This window comes from Rhinatrema bivittatum, chromosome 17, assembly GCF_901001135.1.
Source record: "Rhinatrema bivittatum chromosome 17, aRhiBiv1.1, whole genome shotgun sequence".
Taxonomy (NCBI): domain Eukaryota; kingdom Metazoa; phylum Chordata; class Amphibia; order Gymnophiona; family Rhinatrematidae; genus Rhinatrema; species Rhinatrema bivittatum.
Window position 1 is genome coordinate 32,183,187 of NC_042631.1, and position 18,586 is coordinate 32,201,772.

General features: G+C 44.6%; 1 protein-coding gene across 1 annotated transcript in view; it reads right to left on the reverse strand.

Annotated features, from left to right (window-relative positions):
• Positions 1-18,586, reverse strand: part of CPSF7 (cleavage and polyadenylation specific factor 7) — a 47,942-nt gene that overhangs the window by 12,610 nt on the left and 16,746 nt on the right. The window contains exons 3-6 of the mRNA XM_029582250.1: positions 13,901-14,113; positions 13,365-13,468; positions 9,584-9,729; positions 6,052-6,478 (exon numbers count right to left, since the gene is read on the reverse strand). Coding sequence (XP_029438110.1) covers positions 6,052-6,478; positions 9,584-9,729; positions 13,365-13,468; positions 13,901-14,113 — 890 coding nt within the window. The remainder of the gene's footprint in view (positions 1-6,051; positions 6,479-9,583; positions 9,730-13,364; positions 13,469-13,900; positions 14,114-18,586) is intronic.

An 18,586-nucleotide genomic window follows, 5' to 3' on the forward strand; every position in this document is an offset into this window, starting at 1 on the left:
AGAATATTCTTTGAAGGAAGCGCGACAATTTTTGTACTGGATTCACAGAACTTCAGCTTGCATTTCAAAAAATGAAACCGTCCTCCAGGCAGTATTTCCTATACCTGTTGAATTTTTTGAATGATGGGGTGCTAGAGCGCTCACTTCTGATTTGTCCCAGTCCTTATGACTGCATGATTGTTCATACACTTATGTTGCTGAAACTTTAAGGTTTCATAGGCACCAGGTGATGGGGGTGGATGACTGTGGAGAAGGAGATTGATGGCAGTGTTAAGTGAGCATATTTTGTATGTTTAGGAGTGGGGGAGGGGAGATGTGGTTGGGAATATGAAGACTATTTTGAGTTTATCAGTGTCCCGAGTGGTCTAACTGGGCTAGTAGAGTTGAGTGGGGGCCTTAGCTGGAGAGGCACCTGCTTATTTGCTGTTAGTGAATTTTCTTTCGAGCCATGTGCTTTGAGAGGGCTTTAATGGCTAAATCAGAATTAGAAATATCCTGGAATATTTGTGGCATTCATACTCCAATAAAAAGAACAAAAATCCTTGCAGCTCTGAAAAAGATGGCAACGGATATTGTTTTTCTGCAGGAAACCCATTTAGACATTGTTGAACACCAGAAGTTGCGGAGATGGTGGTTGGGTCAGGTTAACTATTCTACAGCTACCACTAGATCTGTCGGAGTGGCTACACTGGACCATAAGAATACATCCTTGAAGATAGAGAAAGAAATTAAAGATCCTCAAGGTCGCTATGTGATCACTTTGGGGGAGCTAAACAGAAAGCAGGTTACGTTATGTAATGGTTATGCCACTAATAAATATGACCATTTTATTTTCACTCATCTAGTATGACTTTTGGTCCCAAATACTGATGATTTTATCATAATGGGCGGTGCTTTTAATATAGTGGGGGATCCATCTTTGGACAAACTGTATTCTGTGGGAGGAGGAGGAAATTTAGGTGCTAGAAAGCGTATAACATTTTTTAATGACATCTTTTGGACACTTGGCAAAAGAGATTACACTCACCTGTCTCAAGCCCATGCCACTTTCTCAAGAATAGATTATTTTTTGACATCTGTCAGTGACTTCTCTAAAATGGAAGAGGCAGGGCTTGGAGAAATCAAAATCTCAGATCATGCCCTGATATGGATGACGTTGAGACGACTGGGAGGGGAAACTTCTAGACCAAATTGGAAATTTCCATACTATTTGGCAAATGACGTTGTATTTCAAGAGTATTTACAGTCAAAGTGGAAAGATTATACTTTAAATAATGCTTTACAGTTTGAAGATGACCTGGTTCTGGCTTAGAATGCAGCCAAAGCTGTCTTAAGAGGGGATATTATTTCTTTTCTTATATGGAGGGGGGGGCTTTGCCGCTGCTGCTCCCCCTGCCGAGGAAGCTCGGAAATGTCGCCCGCAGCGAAAGGACTGACCCCAATTTGTTCCCCACGGTTGCTGAAAAGTCCTTTCAGACTGTGTCCCTACAGGACCTCTGGAAGGACGAGACTGTCTGGTGTCCCTGAAGCAGGATCTGGACTGAAAAGCCTGGTGATTCCTTGGCCTGTCCTCTGGCAGCTTGTGAATCTTTGTCTCACTGAGTTGCATGATGAGCTGTTTCAGTTGCTCCCCAAACAAGAGACGACCCTTGAAAGGCAAAGAACCTAACCGGCCTTGAAAGAAACATCCGCCGACCAGTGACGGAACTAAAGTAAACGTCTGGCTGCTACCACTGAACTCATAACCCGGGACAGTGAACGCATCAAGTCATACAGCGCATCCGCTACATACACGATCGACGCCTCCATGCGATCTGCCTCTGCCATGTCGGAACCAGGAGGTGCAACCTGAAAATCCTGCACCCACCTTAGACCCGGAGCACACAGCAGCCCGGAGCCCCAAGGCAGCACACTCAAAACCCCTTTTTAAGGTGAAGCTCTAATTTCCGATCCTGTACATCCTTGAAGGCTGCGGACTCCTCCACTGGAATCGTAGTCTTTTTCGTGACCGCGGAAACCGCGGCCTCTACCTGCGGAAGCGCAAACAGCTCCAAGGTCTGTTCTGGCCACAGATAGAGTTTGGCCATAGCCCTACCTACCCTCAAACCGGAGTTCGGGGAATCCCACTCATGCTCAATCAACTGCCGCACTGACCTATGATACAGAAACGCAGAAGAAGGAGCCCGAAGACTGTCCAGAACGGGATCCGCCCCATCCAATTCTGAAGCTTCCTGCGGAGACTTTAAACACAGCTCCTCAAGGACTTGCGGAAGCAAAAATGCCAACTCCTCCCTCCGGAATCACCGTAGAATTTTGGGATCATCCCCTTCTGTCACCGATGGCTGATCTGGGTCTTGATCCGGGTCCGGAGAAAAGAGATCGTGCCCTACGGAACCCAGCGCTGCCCCTACCAGAGGGATCGGACTCTGCAAAGCTCCCGGTGCCCCCCTGGAGCTAAGCCCTTTCGACCCTGGATCGGAACCCACAGGCCGCAGACCCGGGCCCTGAGGAGCGAGAGGCAAAATTGGACCTCCTATACCCTCCTCCTGCTGTGCCAGATAAGCTTGGTGCATCAGGAGAATAAAATCAGGCGAAAAGGGACGGGAACCCGGGGGCAAAATGGGGACCGGGTCTCCCCAGGACCCTGGAGAAAAGGATCTGACCGCACTGGGAGATCCCCTTCCCCTTCTGAAAATGGCGGCGCATGCGAATCCGACGCCAAAATGGCCGCCGCTCCCACGTCAGGGGAGCCGGCAGGTCCGGGGACCTCGGGAGGCTGTAAATATGGCCCAAGCGCGGCAGCCGTGCGCTTGCATAGGCGACGGCGTTTTGAGCCCCCTGGGAGGAGGTAGGGCCCTTCCCCGCCCGAAACGCAGCCCGAACACAGGCCCGACTGGCTGAGCCATGCTGGAACGGCTCCACATGCGTGGCATGCAGAGCTGCGAACCATGCCAGCTGAAAGTAAAAAACAGCTGAGAAAACTAAAAATAAACGCTAAAAACAAAATAAAATCGGCGCGACCCGCGGGAGGGGGGGGAGGGTGGGGGAATCTCCCGGAGCCTTACCCTTCAGCCAAACTTCCGTCTGAGAAAAAAACCACAAACTTTTTTTTTTTTAGAACTTTAAACAAATTGAAAAAAAAAGAAACAGAAACAGTGATATTCCCTCCTAAGCTGAAAGGAGCTGTCCAGCACGAATCAGCTTGTTTTTAACAAGGAGGGAATCCCCTGCAAGAAAAGTAGAAGGGCTGTAAGGCGCACGGCCGGCCTCGTGAGTGGAGGGATCTGGACCACCAGATGTACACCCCATGGTACCAAATTGGACCTTAAATGGTCCCCCTCAACCAAACAAGACAGGTTCCTTTAAAAGGAACCCGGTCCCTGGGAGGAAGGTTCCCTCAAAAAGAGAAAAAAATCTAAAGCAAGGGCAAAGAAAAAAGGAACTGCAGGTTTATGCACCCGCCATCTGCGGAGACAGAGAAATACTGGGCTACTGCAGGTGGCAGCAGGGTTTTCAAGCAGTGTCAGCGAGGCTTTTCTCTGTCTCCATCTGCTGGCAGGGATGAATAAACCCAGGAGTCTGGACTGATCCGGGTACGTACAGGGAATTAACAATACTGTTTTTACAGATACTGACTTAGATCCGTGATATGCACTGCATGCAAGATCGAATCGCCCACCTCCAGGGTTGGCGAGCTCTGTGCTGGTGGAAACTCACTGCACTTAAGAAGGTAGTTAGTAAGTAGCTGTTCACCACTTCTGCCAATTCAGGGGAATCTGTATGTTTTGCCCGGCTCCCAATTTAGATGTTTTTTATATTGAAAAGCCAAGGAATTATACAGATTATACATTTTGGCAGAGGATGGTACGCTATTGACTTTTCAAGCACTAAAGTCTATTTGCACTGAGACTCCAACGTTTTTTCCTATTTACAATTACGTCATTATGTACTGTCATTGAAACAAGAAAATACGGAGTGTACAAAGCTTTCTCTCTCCCAAATTCATAAGGAGTTGAAAAAATTAACTACAGATTCTTGGCTTAGTGGTTTGTGGAGCAGGTGGCCCAAAGAGAGAATTTCTCTCTCTCAAGGGACTTTACTTGCTTGATTCAGAAATTTGAAAAAAAAAACATATGTACATTAGAGTTTCAGTTTTTCTCTGTCTCCATCTGCTGGACAGGAGGCTCAACCCACTGTCTGGACTGATCCGGGTACGTACAGGGAACCTGTGATTTTAAAATTTTGGAAGAAGATTTTGAATTATGTAGGAACCCTCTTGGACTATTCTATTCCCCCTAGGCCAGAATTGGTGTTCAACTATGTGAGAAAAGAAGGGGATAGACTTTTGGTAAAAATAAAAAACAAACGAACAAACTGATACAGGGAAAAGATTGATATTATTGGTATGGAGAGAGAATTGTTCACCCTCCTTTTGGCAGAAGCGTAATGCTGTGCATGATACAATGCTTAAGGCATCAATGGCAACCCATATATCTTTGAAATCTAGGTCAAAGTTTCTGGACGTGGGATAAATATCTTCAGAGCCTCTCAGGCAAGGCTCAAAGTTTGATTTTGAATACTCTGTAGTTTCATGTCAGTATATTATTCAATACTGATAAAAAAAAGAGTTGCTGAACCCTTAAGTGTATTTGGTTAAACATTTGTAGGGAGGGTGGGTTAGGGTTGGGTGGTATAGGGGAGGAGGTTAATAAAAGCGACAAATAATTGGGATCTGGATGTGCCAGAACAAGGGCATCCAGATCTACTTTTTATGTTTGGTAAGGGGGTTGGATTTGGAGGGTTTTAAAGAGGGAAAAATTGGGCAACTGTTATAAATGAGAAGAACTGTGTTTGTAGCATGGGATCTTCTTAGTGTTTGGGTAATTGCCAAGGTTCTTGTGGCCTGGTTTGGCCTCTGTTGGAAACAGGATGCTGGGCTTGATGGACCCTTGGTCTGACCCAGCATGGCAATCTCTTATGTTCTAGATTTCACAAGGCTTGCCTCTGTATTTGCTGCTTATCTGATGATCTGTATTGTTTTCGTTTTTGGCTTTGTTAAAGCATTTCGTTATTATTTGTCTTAATAAAGATGAGGAATATTAAAACAAAATCTGTGGCTTTTCCCATAAATTCCAGTTGTGCTCTCTCTCAAACTCATGTATATGCAAGACGACCATCATAAAAGTACTGCATCTCAGATCTGAAATTCCCTGGAGCTAGGGGAAGGGTTAGGCTTGTTTTCTTAGTTTAGCCATGCCATCTTTTGATTTGTACTTGTAGGGGCATTCTTCCCGAACAAATACTGCAAGCCCTTTTGTAGCATGTTATGCATGATCCACCAGGCAAGGGTCAGAAGGACGCACTTTACAGAATAGAAATCAAATAAATCCCAAGCCAATACTTACAAAATTGGGTTAGATTAGTCAGAAAAGACTGTCTACTGAATCGATGAGCTCAGCAAACTGGAGTCTATAATTCATCTGGTTTGTTTACAAATGTTTATTGCTTTATATGTACTTTGGAAACTGTTTCATTTATTTGATAAAGTAATAAAAAATATTCAAATATTAAAAAAAGATGAAATCTGAAAATCGGGAAGCTTTTGTGGCTCTATCCCCAAATAGCAACTATGGGTTGATAGTTGGAGATACAAAGGATTTCTGGGGATACAAAGGACAAAAATGAGATGATGGCATATGACTAGACAATTGTTTTAACATCATTGCTAATTTTTTTTGGATGATTATATCTGAAGTGGTATGCATTGTTCTGAAATTTATATACACCCCAGGGAGACATACATCATAATCCCATTAGCAACAAATACATCCCAATTCCCCACCACACAAGTTGGTACACACTGTATATTTCTGATGGTTGTAATTAAGAGATCACATATGTCCAGTTGACTTGGGTCTCTGATTCTTAGGAGTCACTGTATGCTGGCAGTCACATTATCTTTCAGGTAAAGGATGACAGCATGTGACATATTCTTGGAATCTTTGAACAAGCCTCTTGGAGTTTGCTACCAGAACAAGGAGACAATCTTACCTGCCGCGCATATAAGGGTTGCGTATCATCTTGCCATAATTGTCAGGCATCGTCTTGCTGTAAAGATCCACAGGTGGAGCCATCGCAGTGTTTGGTGGTGGGAAGAAGGCAGGATTGAGATGCAGGGCAGGTGGGACTGACCCAGGTGGTGGCACTGCCATGTGGGGTGGAAGTCCCGGGGGAGGGGGCATCAGGTGTGGATAGTGGAGTCGTGGAGGAGGTGGTGGGACGTTGTATCCCGTGGAAAGAACTGGAGGCGGGATAGGCATGTGAGGACGGGGAATGCCTATGACAGAGGGGCGGTTAAAGAACGGTAACACACTAGGAGGTTTCTCAATGCGCGGAATAGCCACTGCGTTCTCTGTGGGTGTACCACGACCATCAGCAGACTCTGTAGAATCTCGGGAGTGAGCTCTGGGTGGAATTCCTGTGGAGAGAAGCAATCATAAGAATGACCAGATAATAAAAGGTACAGAAAAATCCCTTGCAGGAGGGATCAATTACTGCAATGGCATTCCCTGCAGTGGATACTAGTGATACCACGACTGCAAAACTGAAGAAAATTTTCCGGCAAGAGATATCAATTAATAACCGTGTCACTGCAGACAATATAGCGAGTCTGCTTACTGAAAACGGGATTCCCTGTCCATGACGCATAATGACATTATCCGATGGCACTGAACAGATCCATCACTCTAGCTCAGTAAAGTTTTTAATATTGAGCATGCACACATGCTGACTCCTGAGCCCCTCAGTCAACTGTACAGCTTAGCTTTAGAAGGGTAGTTGATTCACCAGGGAGACGGATGAGTATCAATCATGGCTAATTCATCCTGCTGTCTACAGAGAAGCCCGCTTACAGTAAGAAAACTCACTTTCTATGTTGACAAGTAGGGCTGAATGAGCCATAATATGTGGGAGAGTCCCAAGCTGAGGGTTGCAGCAAGTACTTAATGAAAAAGCAACCTGGAACCCCCCCCTTGCTATAGAGAGTGAACTATTGGATGAACAGGCTGTGCAAAACTGCTTGCTCAAAGTTACTGTCACCTGGGGTGTGATGATGTGAACTGACGACCAAGTTGCAGCTTTGCAAATGTCTTCAATGGAGACGGATCATAGATGATCAACAGAAGTAGCCATGGAACTTACTTGACGAGCCTTGACAGAATCTGAGATCTGGGGCCAACTATCCAGTGAATGAAGGGCCTTCTCCCCTTTATGTGCATGAGGTTTTGGAAAGAATATGGACAAAACAATGGCTTCATTAAATTGAAATGTCAAAACTACTTCTGACAAAAACTTCAGATTAGGATGGAGTTCCACCCTGCTGCGGAAAAACTGTAGATACTGAGAGTAATAAACCAATGCTTGTAGTTCACTGACTCTTCTAGCCGATGTGATGGCGATTAGAAATGCCACTTTCCAGGTAAGAAACTTTGAAGACGCTGACTCCAACAGCTCATAGAGTGGGGCTTCATCAATTGTGCAAAGATGACAATGAGATTCCATACCAGCAGTAGCTTTGTATTGAGAGGTCTCATATGACACAAGCTCTTCATGAACTTCAATACCAGAGGATGGATGGCAATCGGCTTTCCATCCACTTAAGGGCGGTAAATGGCAATGGGACAGAGATACACCTTGACCGATGACCATACTGAGGCCTGAAAAAGAGAGGGAGAATAAGCTCTGAAGTAGATCTTTCAGGGTATAGGCTAAAGGGTTCAAGGAGCCTGCTTAACACTAAACCAAGAGGAAAACGCTTCCATTTGAAACTATATGCTTGTCTGGTAGACTGTTTCCTGGCCAAAAGCTCCCAAGGCGTGGAGGTGAGAGGAACTCCTCCTACAGGAACAAATCTGACACTCTGGTCAGGGGAGGTTAAAGGGAGCCTTCCTTGTCTTTGGCCATCAACGAGATAAAGAAAGTCTTTACTAATTTGGGCCTATGGATTGCTGTCTCTTTGGTCTGAGTTTGGGGAAGACACATCCTTTTCTGAAGCCTGTAAAGAGTCATCCTCCTGAGAAGCATGTGCTGGACTCCAGGAAGGGCCCCTCTCCTGTGTTAGCTAAGCTGATGGTCGCATAATGAAGCATATTGGATCTGGAGCCTCCAGGTAAAGCCCACGGGTCAATGAAAGGGCAGCAGCTCCAGGATATCTCGGGTCTGGACCAAAAAGTGAAATAAAAGCAATGGTATCAGCATGGCCTTCCTGGTCCTCTCCTGTATTGAGTGTATTGAGGGCTGGTGTGTTAACGACACCGAAGTTCAGTGATGCATTGATGATTCTAGCTTCAGTGCCAACAAGCCCCTTAAAGATGGGGAATCGCACCCAAGTGTGGCAAGTTCATGGGTTCCTGAGCTTGAGGCTTCTACATCTTGTTCGACCACTGAAGTAAGGCATATCTGGAGCCGCAATTGGGGGGGAGATTTTTCTGAGGAGCTTCTGGTTGATTCCACACAGAGGGCCCACTCTTGGACGAGGATCGGCTCTGACTTTTCACTGACCTGAGAAGTTCCTCGATCTTACAGTCCTGTTCCTTTGGTATCTCAGCGACATATGGCCTACGTCACAGCAGTTGGCTGAATTGCAGATGGGGCTGAGGCATGTGTAGCAGATATGGCCATTGCTAATGGATATCTTGTGCCTCTAGAGGCAGCCTTCTTGGAGCTGGACAATCTGCAAAACCAAGGATTTATTTTTTTGGGGGGGGGGGGGTAGAATTGAAAAGTGCTGCTAAGGCAACTCGAATGAGAGGATGCACGACCATGCGGAAGTTCGGACAAAAAAAAGACTGAGGTGCTTGTGAGGCAGTGCGTGTACAGGAACTCCTGCACATGCTCAGTAGTAAACATTTTTACTAAGCTAGAGAGATGAGTTCATTCAGCGCTATCTGATGACATCACCACATGTCATGGCTAATTCAGATCTGCTGTTGACAGAGAACAGCAAGTAACAAGATAAGTGCAGAACTGGGATAATTTTATTCAATCATTTTTGGCCAGTACTTAATGTTAGTTGAAGTATATTTTATGCATCACTACTGAACTTCCAACTCTCACTTTGCTCACACAGCCTGACTTACACTCATTTCATGCTGAATAAAACAGGAAAACCTTCAATTAAGAAAACTGAATAGCTGAAACCCAGTATTAAAACTAAAATTTGTATAGCAAAAATGGTACTGCTGTTTGCTATGTCAATCTAAGTAAAATGTTATCTTCCATACAGATGTCGTCAGTGAGTGGCAGAAGCACTGCAGTGACATGTCAGTAACCTACAGAACAGAGAATCCTGCAGTGAATTATCCTGCAAGTTTCTTGGTCAAGGCTGCTGTAAGGACATTCCCGGCGGGGGGTAGGGTTAGGGGAGAATCAATAAGTGGAAGGATTATTGCACAAAAGCAGTGTCATCTCTTGTACCTCTCCCTGCATCCTGCCACCTTACTCAGTCCCACCAGAAAAGGCCAAGCCATTTTGGACTTCCATCTCTCTCACTCCAAGCAGCCAGCCACTGCAGGTCAGCACTCACGTTTTCGAGCCACAGCTTCAAACTGTGTCAGGTTCTGATGGGTTGCCAGGCGAACATCCAGTTTCTCCCCGTTAATTTTCTTCTTTGGTAGTCGTTCCAGGAGTTTGTGAACTGAATTTTCGGAAGCAACCACCACTTCTGCGTAACTAACAAGAAAATTGGAAGTGGTCAAACAGTCTTCCCATCACCGATCACAGTACAAACTGCAGCCCTTCCCTTTCATTCAGCCTTTCAAGCTTCACTCGCTCAGTTTGAATGGAGAACTAAGTACAGGCGTAGCTCAGAATCAGGCAAACTCTTCAGAAGGAAAGTGCGTGGCTCAGGAAGTCAGCTATGGATAGTAACTTCTGAGCTTTTTCTATATATAGTTCTACAAGTAGAGCACAATACAGCCTACAGTGGGCTGGCCAAGAGCAGGCTGAAATAAAGGAAGAAGATGCAACCTAATGGAGCTGTTCTGGGTGGCACCCTAAAGATGCCCTATATTTTGGACAGCCGTTGTCTCCTGAACAAAGCCACTACAACTAAAAGAGGATCAGGACCATCTGATTTCATCTCAGCCACAATCATACTCTAACTATGAGGTCTGCTTTACGTTAGATGTCCATTTGCTACCATTTTCTCAAAAAAAATATTTACCATGTAAATATTTCATATTTCACCAAAACTATGAGACTCATTTGCCTAGTACACGCCCATATCACTGCTTCCTTTCTTGGCAACCACTTGTCTTCTGCAAGGAGAGCCGTGGGAATATAAAACCAATAAAAATCAAATTATCTTATTTGGATTGTTATATTTTTAAGAAAAAAAATATAGGATTTACCCCTAATGTAGAGTTCTAGTTTTATAAACAACCAGTTTTAAGTTTTTTTTTCTTTGTTTTTCTTATCGTGGTTTACAATACTTTATAGCCAATATTTTGACATTCTTAGTTTATTATATAATTCAATTGATTTATTTTTTATTTTTATTAGTTTTATGGTCCCACCACTTTCCTTGCAGTTTTCTGTTATCTGTGGTGGCATTTATCTCTATTTTTGTACAAACCAGCTTGCCTTCCCTGTCATTTAAGCAAAGCAGAGCGGCTTACCTGTAACAGGTGTTCTCCGAGGGCAGCAGGATATTGGTCCTCACACATGGGTGACTTCATTAGATGGAGCCCCGATGCAGAAAACATGACAACGTTTCTAGAGCTTTGACTAGGTACACTGAGCATGCCCAGCATGCCCCATACCAGCGTCCCTGTGGGGTTCCACTTCAGTCTTGTAACATAGATTCACGATTAAAACAAAAAAATAGAAAAAACCCAACTCTGCGGGGTGGCAGGTGGATTTCGTGAGGACTAACATCCTGCTGTCCTTGAAGAACACCTGTTATAGGTAAGCAACTCTGCTTTTTCAGAGGTCAAGCAGGATGGTAGTCCTCACACATGGGTGAATGCCAAGCTACAGGCTGCTCCCCAACAAAAAAGGGGACCAACAGACACCTTACCAAGTGCCAACAGGCACAATAACCCAACTCTCCCACCTAGGGCCCATTGTTTGGGTTCAGGTTGTCTCCCCCTCTGTTACCAACCTATTCTTATTAAAAGAAACAAAAAATTGAGTGGACTGTCTATGGGCTTCTGTCCGCTTCACCTGTGGTCCAAACTATATAGTGCTCATTCGCGAATGGGGTCTGGGAAAAAATATTGGCATGATCACTGACTAATTAAGATGGAAATCTATCACCACCTTAGGCAGGAACTTAGGGTGTGCACACAAGACCACCCTGTTAATAAGATTTAGTATAAACTGGATAAGTCACTAAGGCCTGGAGCACGCAGACTCTGCATGCTGGAGTGACCTCCACCAAAAAGATGACCTTCCAGGTCAGGTACTTCAGGTCACAGGAGTGCAGCGGCTTAAAAGGAGCTTTCATCAGCTGAGCTAACACCACATTGAGGTCCCAAGACACAGCGGGAGGCTTCAGTTGAAGCAGGCCCCGCATCAAAAGTGCAACTATAGGCTGTACAGAGATGGGCGTACCATCTATACCTTGGTGGTAATGTGCCAATTGCACTAAGATGAACTCTAACAGAATTGGGTTTTTAAGCCAGTTTCCGATAGGTGTAGAAGGTAATCAAGCGGTTTTTGTGTGGGGCAGGAGAACGGATCTAGAGCCATCTGCTCACACCACACTGAAAACCTCCTTCACATCAGTCCATAGGACTTTCTAGTGGAAGGCTTTCTAGAAGCTACCAGGACCCGTGAGACATCCTCTGAAAGATCAAGTAGATGCAGTATTAACCTCTTAACATCTAGGCTGTGAGTGACAGCCTACTTTGGTCTTGCGTGATGAGAACTGGGGAAGTCCCCAGACTGATCAGTCTCCGGACAGACAACTCCCAAAGGAGTGGAAACCAGATCTGGCTCGGCCAATGAGGGTCTATGAGAATCATAGTCCCTTTGTCCTCACAAAGCTTCAAGAGAATCTTTGCCAAGGAAATCGGAGGATACGCGTACAGAAGACCCTTACCCCAATGATGGGCGAGGGCCTCAGAGGCTGGTTTGCCATCTGTCCTATGCAGAGAGCAGAACCGAGGCACCTTTCCGTTGCAGGGGGATGCAAACAAATCTATGTCCGGGCTCCCCCAGAGGTGGAATATAGAATTTGCTACCCCCTGGTCCAGGGACCATTCAAGGGGTCTGAAGGCTCAACTCAGCCTGTCCTGGCCAGGTACATGGCCCTGCATACCATCCCATGGGACAGGGTCCACAACCAGATCTGGACCGCTTCCTGACACAGGATGTACGATTCCATGCCTCCCTGCTTATTGACATACCACAACAGTCAGTCTCCGGTGCCCCTATCCGCCAATGGCAACAATGGAACTGATGGTCCTGCTGATGTCGATGGCATGGTGTCCATCGGTGCGGATGGCTCGGACGTCTTCGACCCAAAGAGCTGATCCATCTTGTCAAGTCGAAGTTGACGTCCCTTTGGTGTAATTTAGGTACACAAGCGACAACCCCGGACGTCATGCAATGCCCCCAGCCAGAGGACACATATGTCGTGAGGATCCGTAATGGACATGGTCCTCGGTTACTGGAGGCATCGTCAAAAACCAGACATGGGCATGACAGAACGAAAGAAAAGGGGCCGTAGACACAAATGCAGTGGCTGTCAATGGCTGATGGGCACCGCTGCCATGGGGGGAATTGCCCATGAAGGGAAACATCAGAAATACTGAAAACCCTGACTAGGATACTATGGGGAGACACCAAGAGGGACCTGGTGATAAAATCATACTGAAAACCTGTGAAAAACCATGATGAAAAAAGAAGTTTTCCACTAGGCCAGAAACAGCCAAAGTAATCTCAATCAGATAGCGAGGCTTACAGCTCCGCGGAAAAAAAATGAAGACAGACCCCACGTGGGCGCTTGGTATAAGGCATGTTGGGCATGCTCAGTGTGCCTAGTCAAAATTCTAGAAACTCTGACATAAGTTTTCCGCATCAGGGCACCATCTGATGATGTCACCCATGTGGGAAAACTACCATCCTGTGAGTCCTTGGCGAATCAATTTTACATTAAAAAACTGTTGGGATCTTCAATACCTCCTTGACTTTTATTCACACCCCCTCTACCTCCTTTCAGGGCTCCATAAGTAATAGTACACAAACTAATGCAACAGATCTCAAGAAAGCCAATGTGAGAGTTTGGGAACAGGCCTAAACCTGCAATAAATTTGTGGAAATCGAGACGTTCTGCAACAAAGCCCCATAGCAGTTCTTACCCTTTGGACTGGCCATTAGCTCGGTTCTCAGCAAACTTCAGCTCCACCACATCATTTACACCTACTGACTGAATGACTTCTGTCAGCTCACGGTCTGTTGTCCACTAGTTAACATCAAGGAAACAAACAAAATAATCATAAAGGCCTGGCTCCTGTCAAAGAATTGTTCTAATGCTAGTGGCAGACAAACTGCCCAAGGACATTATCCAGCAAACTAAACTCAGGAACTTACAGATGCCTCTTAGCAGAGGGCGCCTTAGGTTCTCAGTAATGGGCAGGAAATTAGACTCCCATTTTGTAACACTTTGAGACATTCCAGCTTTAAAAGTGAGCTTAACTACACGGATTTGAGCAGGAAAGAAGTCATAAAACTGTATCAATCTATAAAAAAGCCCTCAGGTGTCATAATTAAGTCAAAAGTAAAGCTCGAAAGGTAGAAACTACTTGTAATGGGGAATCTTAAAATGTGTCCCAGTGATGTAACTGCCGCCAAAAGAAGAACTTGCCAGAAGATGGATCCCAATGCCTGGACCTACCCAGAAGAAATTGCCCACGTAGACTGCTGCTCGTTTGTTCCGCAGCCCACTGTATGTATAGAGGATGGCGGGAGGTTTGCTGTTTGGTTTTGGTGATGATTCCAACAGGGCAACAGACGTGTCAGTGGTGTTACGCCTATTAGTTGTCTGGGCACTCACAGCTAGCACGTCATCATAGAGGTCCACCTGCTCAGCATTTCCAAACTCTGAATCCTACAAGAAAAGAAAAGAAAATGTAGCACAGAAGTTGGAGGCAATTTCATAAATGGAAAAAAAACGGCGTCTCTACCACAGGTGGGCTAGGAACCATCAAATGTGAGAGTTTCAGTTACAGTAGAAAGGTCTGTATAAGAGATACAGTAGTATCATTCATTACCCTGAAGATGCTCATAACCTTTACAAAATAATTCTAGTTTCACTAGTAATTAATTGAAGTTTAAAACCTCTTCTATTTTCACATCATAAATTTGTTTCTCCAGTTGCCCAAAGCCACCTCTCCATCCACATGCTCTTCCTTCTTGCCAATCACATACTCAATCTTGAATAAATGCATCAATTTCTCAAGAAAATAAGTTGCTTACCTGTAATGGATGTTCTCCATAAACAGCAGGATAATCAGCCACACTAGTGGAGAGATGTCATCTAATGGTGCTAACTCAGAGAAAGCTCTCTTAGAGCCCAGGAAAGCCTAGAAGGCTTTTCTGAGCATGCACAGATATTTCCAGCCTCCTCAGTCTTAGATACCAGCTGATTAACTAACTCCAAAGGGGAGGAGGGAGAGTATTTGTGGTTAACATGAGAATCACCATACTGGGTCAGAGTGAGGATTCATCAAGTCCAATACCCTTTTTCCAAGTCACAAGTACCTGGCAAGATTCCAAACAGTAAATAGATCCCATGCTGCTATCTCGCAATGATAAGTAGTAGCTATTCCCTACTTGGTTAATAACAGTCTATGGACTTCTCCTCCAAGAACATGTCCAAACCTTTTTTAAATCCAGCTATGCTAACTGCCTAATCACATCCTCAGTCAATGAATTTCGAAGCTTTGTTTTAAATGTGCTACTTACTAAATTCATGAAATGTCCCCCTAATCTGTATTTTTTGTAAGAGTAAATAACCAATTTACATTTACCTATTCTATTGAATTCATGATTTTATACATCTCTATTATATTCCCCCTTAGCCGTCACTTCTCCAAGCTGTCCGCTTAGGCCGAAGCTGCGAGGTCAAAGTTCCACTAATGCCCTGCATCAAAGGCAAAGCGGCAATCAATGGAACCATCACAGCCTGCATTGAAGAAACATAAGATACTAAGTGTACCAATCATATTTGGCGCTGTTGGAGTCAACAGCATCTGTGCCACATCATACACTGACTCACCAGATGCAATTTCCATCGATGCCAGCATTGCATGGCACATCGATCCGCTTGATGCATGAAACTTCCATGAACTCGATGCACTGATGCATTTGACGCACAATGCATTCGATGCACAGGTGCACAAAACACACAATGCTCCAATGCCATGTAAGCCTGCAGCCTCCATACTTGACCTCACAATGCACAGTGCAAGGATCCATAGTGCAGCTCCAATGAAACCGATGTAATAACTTTGGTTCTCTGTAAACTGACGTGATATGTACTAGTACAGGAACATCGGTATATAAAAGCCTTAAATAAATTAAATAAATATCAGCCTGCGCTGGACTTTTTGACATGCATCTCTAGAACCACTGAAGCATGCCACATCATCCAAACATTATACTCCATTGAAGCCATCAACACATTCACCTCAGACTTCTATTTAAAAATCTTTTTTATTATCTGATTTATATTCTGCTTTTCAGGCATGTCAAAGCAGATTACATTCAGGCACCAACATAGCTCCATACAACTCAACCTAGATCGACAGGAGAGGGATCAGATTGTCCCTTCCACCATCAATAACCAGGACACTTACCCTGCCTAGACTAGTAGTGGAGGGACTTTGCCTGGAGTCTGCAGACCCGGTGACCTCTATAGTATCACTCACTTCTAATAGGCCATTCTCCTCATGCAGGAGCCTATCCTGGTTTCGAAAGAGGATATTCCATCATCTAACCAGGCCAGAAGTCACATCACCTGCGCGACCAAATTGCAAACTTGATACAGGGATTCTTTACCTCTCTGACCAGGGGGACAAAAGGAACATTCCAGACTCTCCTCTCCACTCCCACTACAGCAATACCACAGATTGGAGTCCTGATATCACATATAGAGGTGCATTCATCATCAGAACACTTGCTCTTTCTTCATTGTCTATTACAGTGGATTTAAGCAGGTCAGAGGTTAGACCAGGCAGCATACCCTCCAATTCTCTTCCAGATCCTCTGGACCACTCCTCACCACTAAAGAATTTAACCTATTCTAAATTTGGGGAAAAGATGGGTACTGCACTGAGCATCCATGTCTGAAAGACCCCCCCAATCCAGCAACTCTTCTGGTTCACAACATTCTCAATGCTCTATAAATAAGATTGTGGGAAACACCCATTTTGGTCATCCCAATCACTAGGAAATTAGACCTCAAATTCAGAGTCCAACAATCAGCAGGCTTTGGTGCCTCACCAGTCCATAGTAGTTGAATCTGCTATGAAGAAAGCAAAGACAACAAGCATTCACTCAAATACTCTTCCTGGAAAAGACTCCAAAACTTCTAGGTAACTTTGTCAAGAAATTTTTTCAAAGTGCCATGCTCTCTGCTCTTATTACCATTCATCAATTCTACATGGTGCAGTACAAATATGACTGCATTTAAAAGCTGAAGCCTTTCCTAATTACCATGGCGTAAAGTAATTACTATTCATAACCACTCCTAGAAGCAGAAGAGGGAAGCCGCTATCGCCTCCGATTGGTATATGAATCCTCTGATTCCATTTCACATACTTCCTCCACCTCTACTGGGGCTAGATGTACGGCGTGGCTTTGAGCAATTAGCATTTGTGAGGATGTCCTCACAAATTAATAACCTGTCCTTTCTCTTCCTTCTAAGCCAAGTTCTTATCACCTTGTTATATGTAACTGCCTTTTCAGCACCATTGTTATAGTTATGTTTACTTTGCACCCCTGTTTTATGTGAACCAGCATGATGTGACTGATGTCTTGAATGCCGGTATATAAAAATCTAAAATAAATAAATAAATAAATAATGTCCACAGAAAACTAGCAGACCACCCCTGGTTTAGGTGACAATCTTTTTGTTGAAAAGCTCCGTGAGACAGTTGCCCAGATTAAGGACTAGAAAGCAGCAGTGCAGTCACTCGACAGTGCTTGAACAGCTCTCCATAGCACAACGTCATTTCTATCTATACAAACAACTATACTTCCATAGAAGGTCCTATTGGTCTTTTCACCAATATCGTTTAGAGCCGGCTCAACATCAGCAGTCACTTCTGGCCAGTTCTCATCAAAGAAAATGCCGGCCACAGAAACCTACACAACAGGTCCAACCCAAACCAGGGCCTAGTTTTTGATCCCTCCAAACAATCCATTTCCGATTCTCCCAGTAGGGGGAAGAATACATTTCATGGAGGAGTGGCGTCAAATCACCAAGAACCCCTGGATCCTTCAAATTGTACAATCTGGGTACCAGTTGTGTTTCTCTCCAAGCTCAGGTCTCCTGCATTGTTCAGTCCTCCATTCAGATCCATCTCATTTACTGCAGCTTTGACTACAAATCCAATCCCTGGGGTTCTTTTCTTGATACTTCCTTATCTCCCCAAAAAACAGTGGCCCATTCTCAACTTCAGATGTCTGAATGAACATATACTCCAAGAGAAATTCAAAATTAACTCCTTCGGCATGATCCTACTTTATATACAAAAGGACAAATGGATGTGTGTGCCTTGAATCTGAGGAATGCATACGCTCATATACCCATCCCCTCTTTGCATTGGCACTATTTTCACTTTCACTACTGGTTCAACAAACTACTTAACATTTCTATAGCGCAACATGACATACGCAGCGCTGAACAAACACACAAAAAAAGCCAGTCCTTTCTCAATACAGTTTATAATATAATAAGACAAACATATAGGACAAGAGACTTGGGGCATTTCATAAAGCAAGGCAATGGTTAAAAAAGAAAAGAAAGTTAGTTAATGATGCTAAAAGGCTTAAGATTTAAAAGCAGCTTCAAAAAGGTAGGTCTCAGATAAGATTTAAACACAGTGAGAGAGGGAGCATGACACACCAGTTCTTGAAGATTATTTCAAGAACATGGCGCAGCCAGGTGGAAAGCACAGAGTCGGGAATTGGAGGTAGAGGAGAAGGGCAAACAGGAGGGACTTATCCGATGAGTAGAATGTATGAGAAAGGGCATCGAGAAAGAGTTGTCCTCCGACGCACACCTGCAGCATCAGCTGTGTGGGAATCCACAGCCTGTGATCCTGATCTGTTAAGATTGGCCGGGACCGTTGATTGCACCTGAAGAAAGAATTGCAGCCCTTGAAAAAATTCCACTCAAGAAAAGCAGAAGGGTCCATGCCAAAACCAGGGGGCGTTGGTCCTGCATCCATTGAACTATCTTCTCCTGCTGATAAACCAGTTAGGGGAGTCCCAAATTCAGACAAAACCCCTTGCAGCTATTTTTCCATTCCCGCATCATGCTGGGAAGGACCAGGCCTAGCAATATCAGACGGAG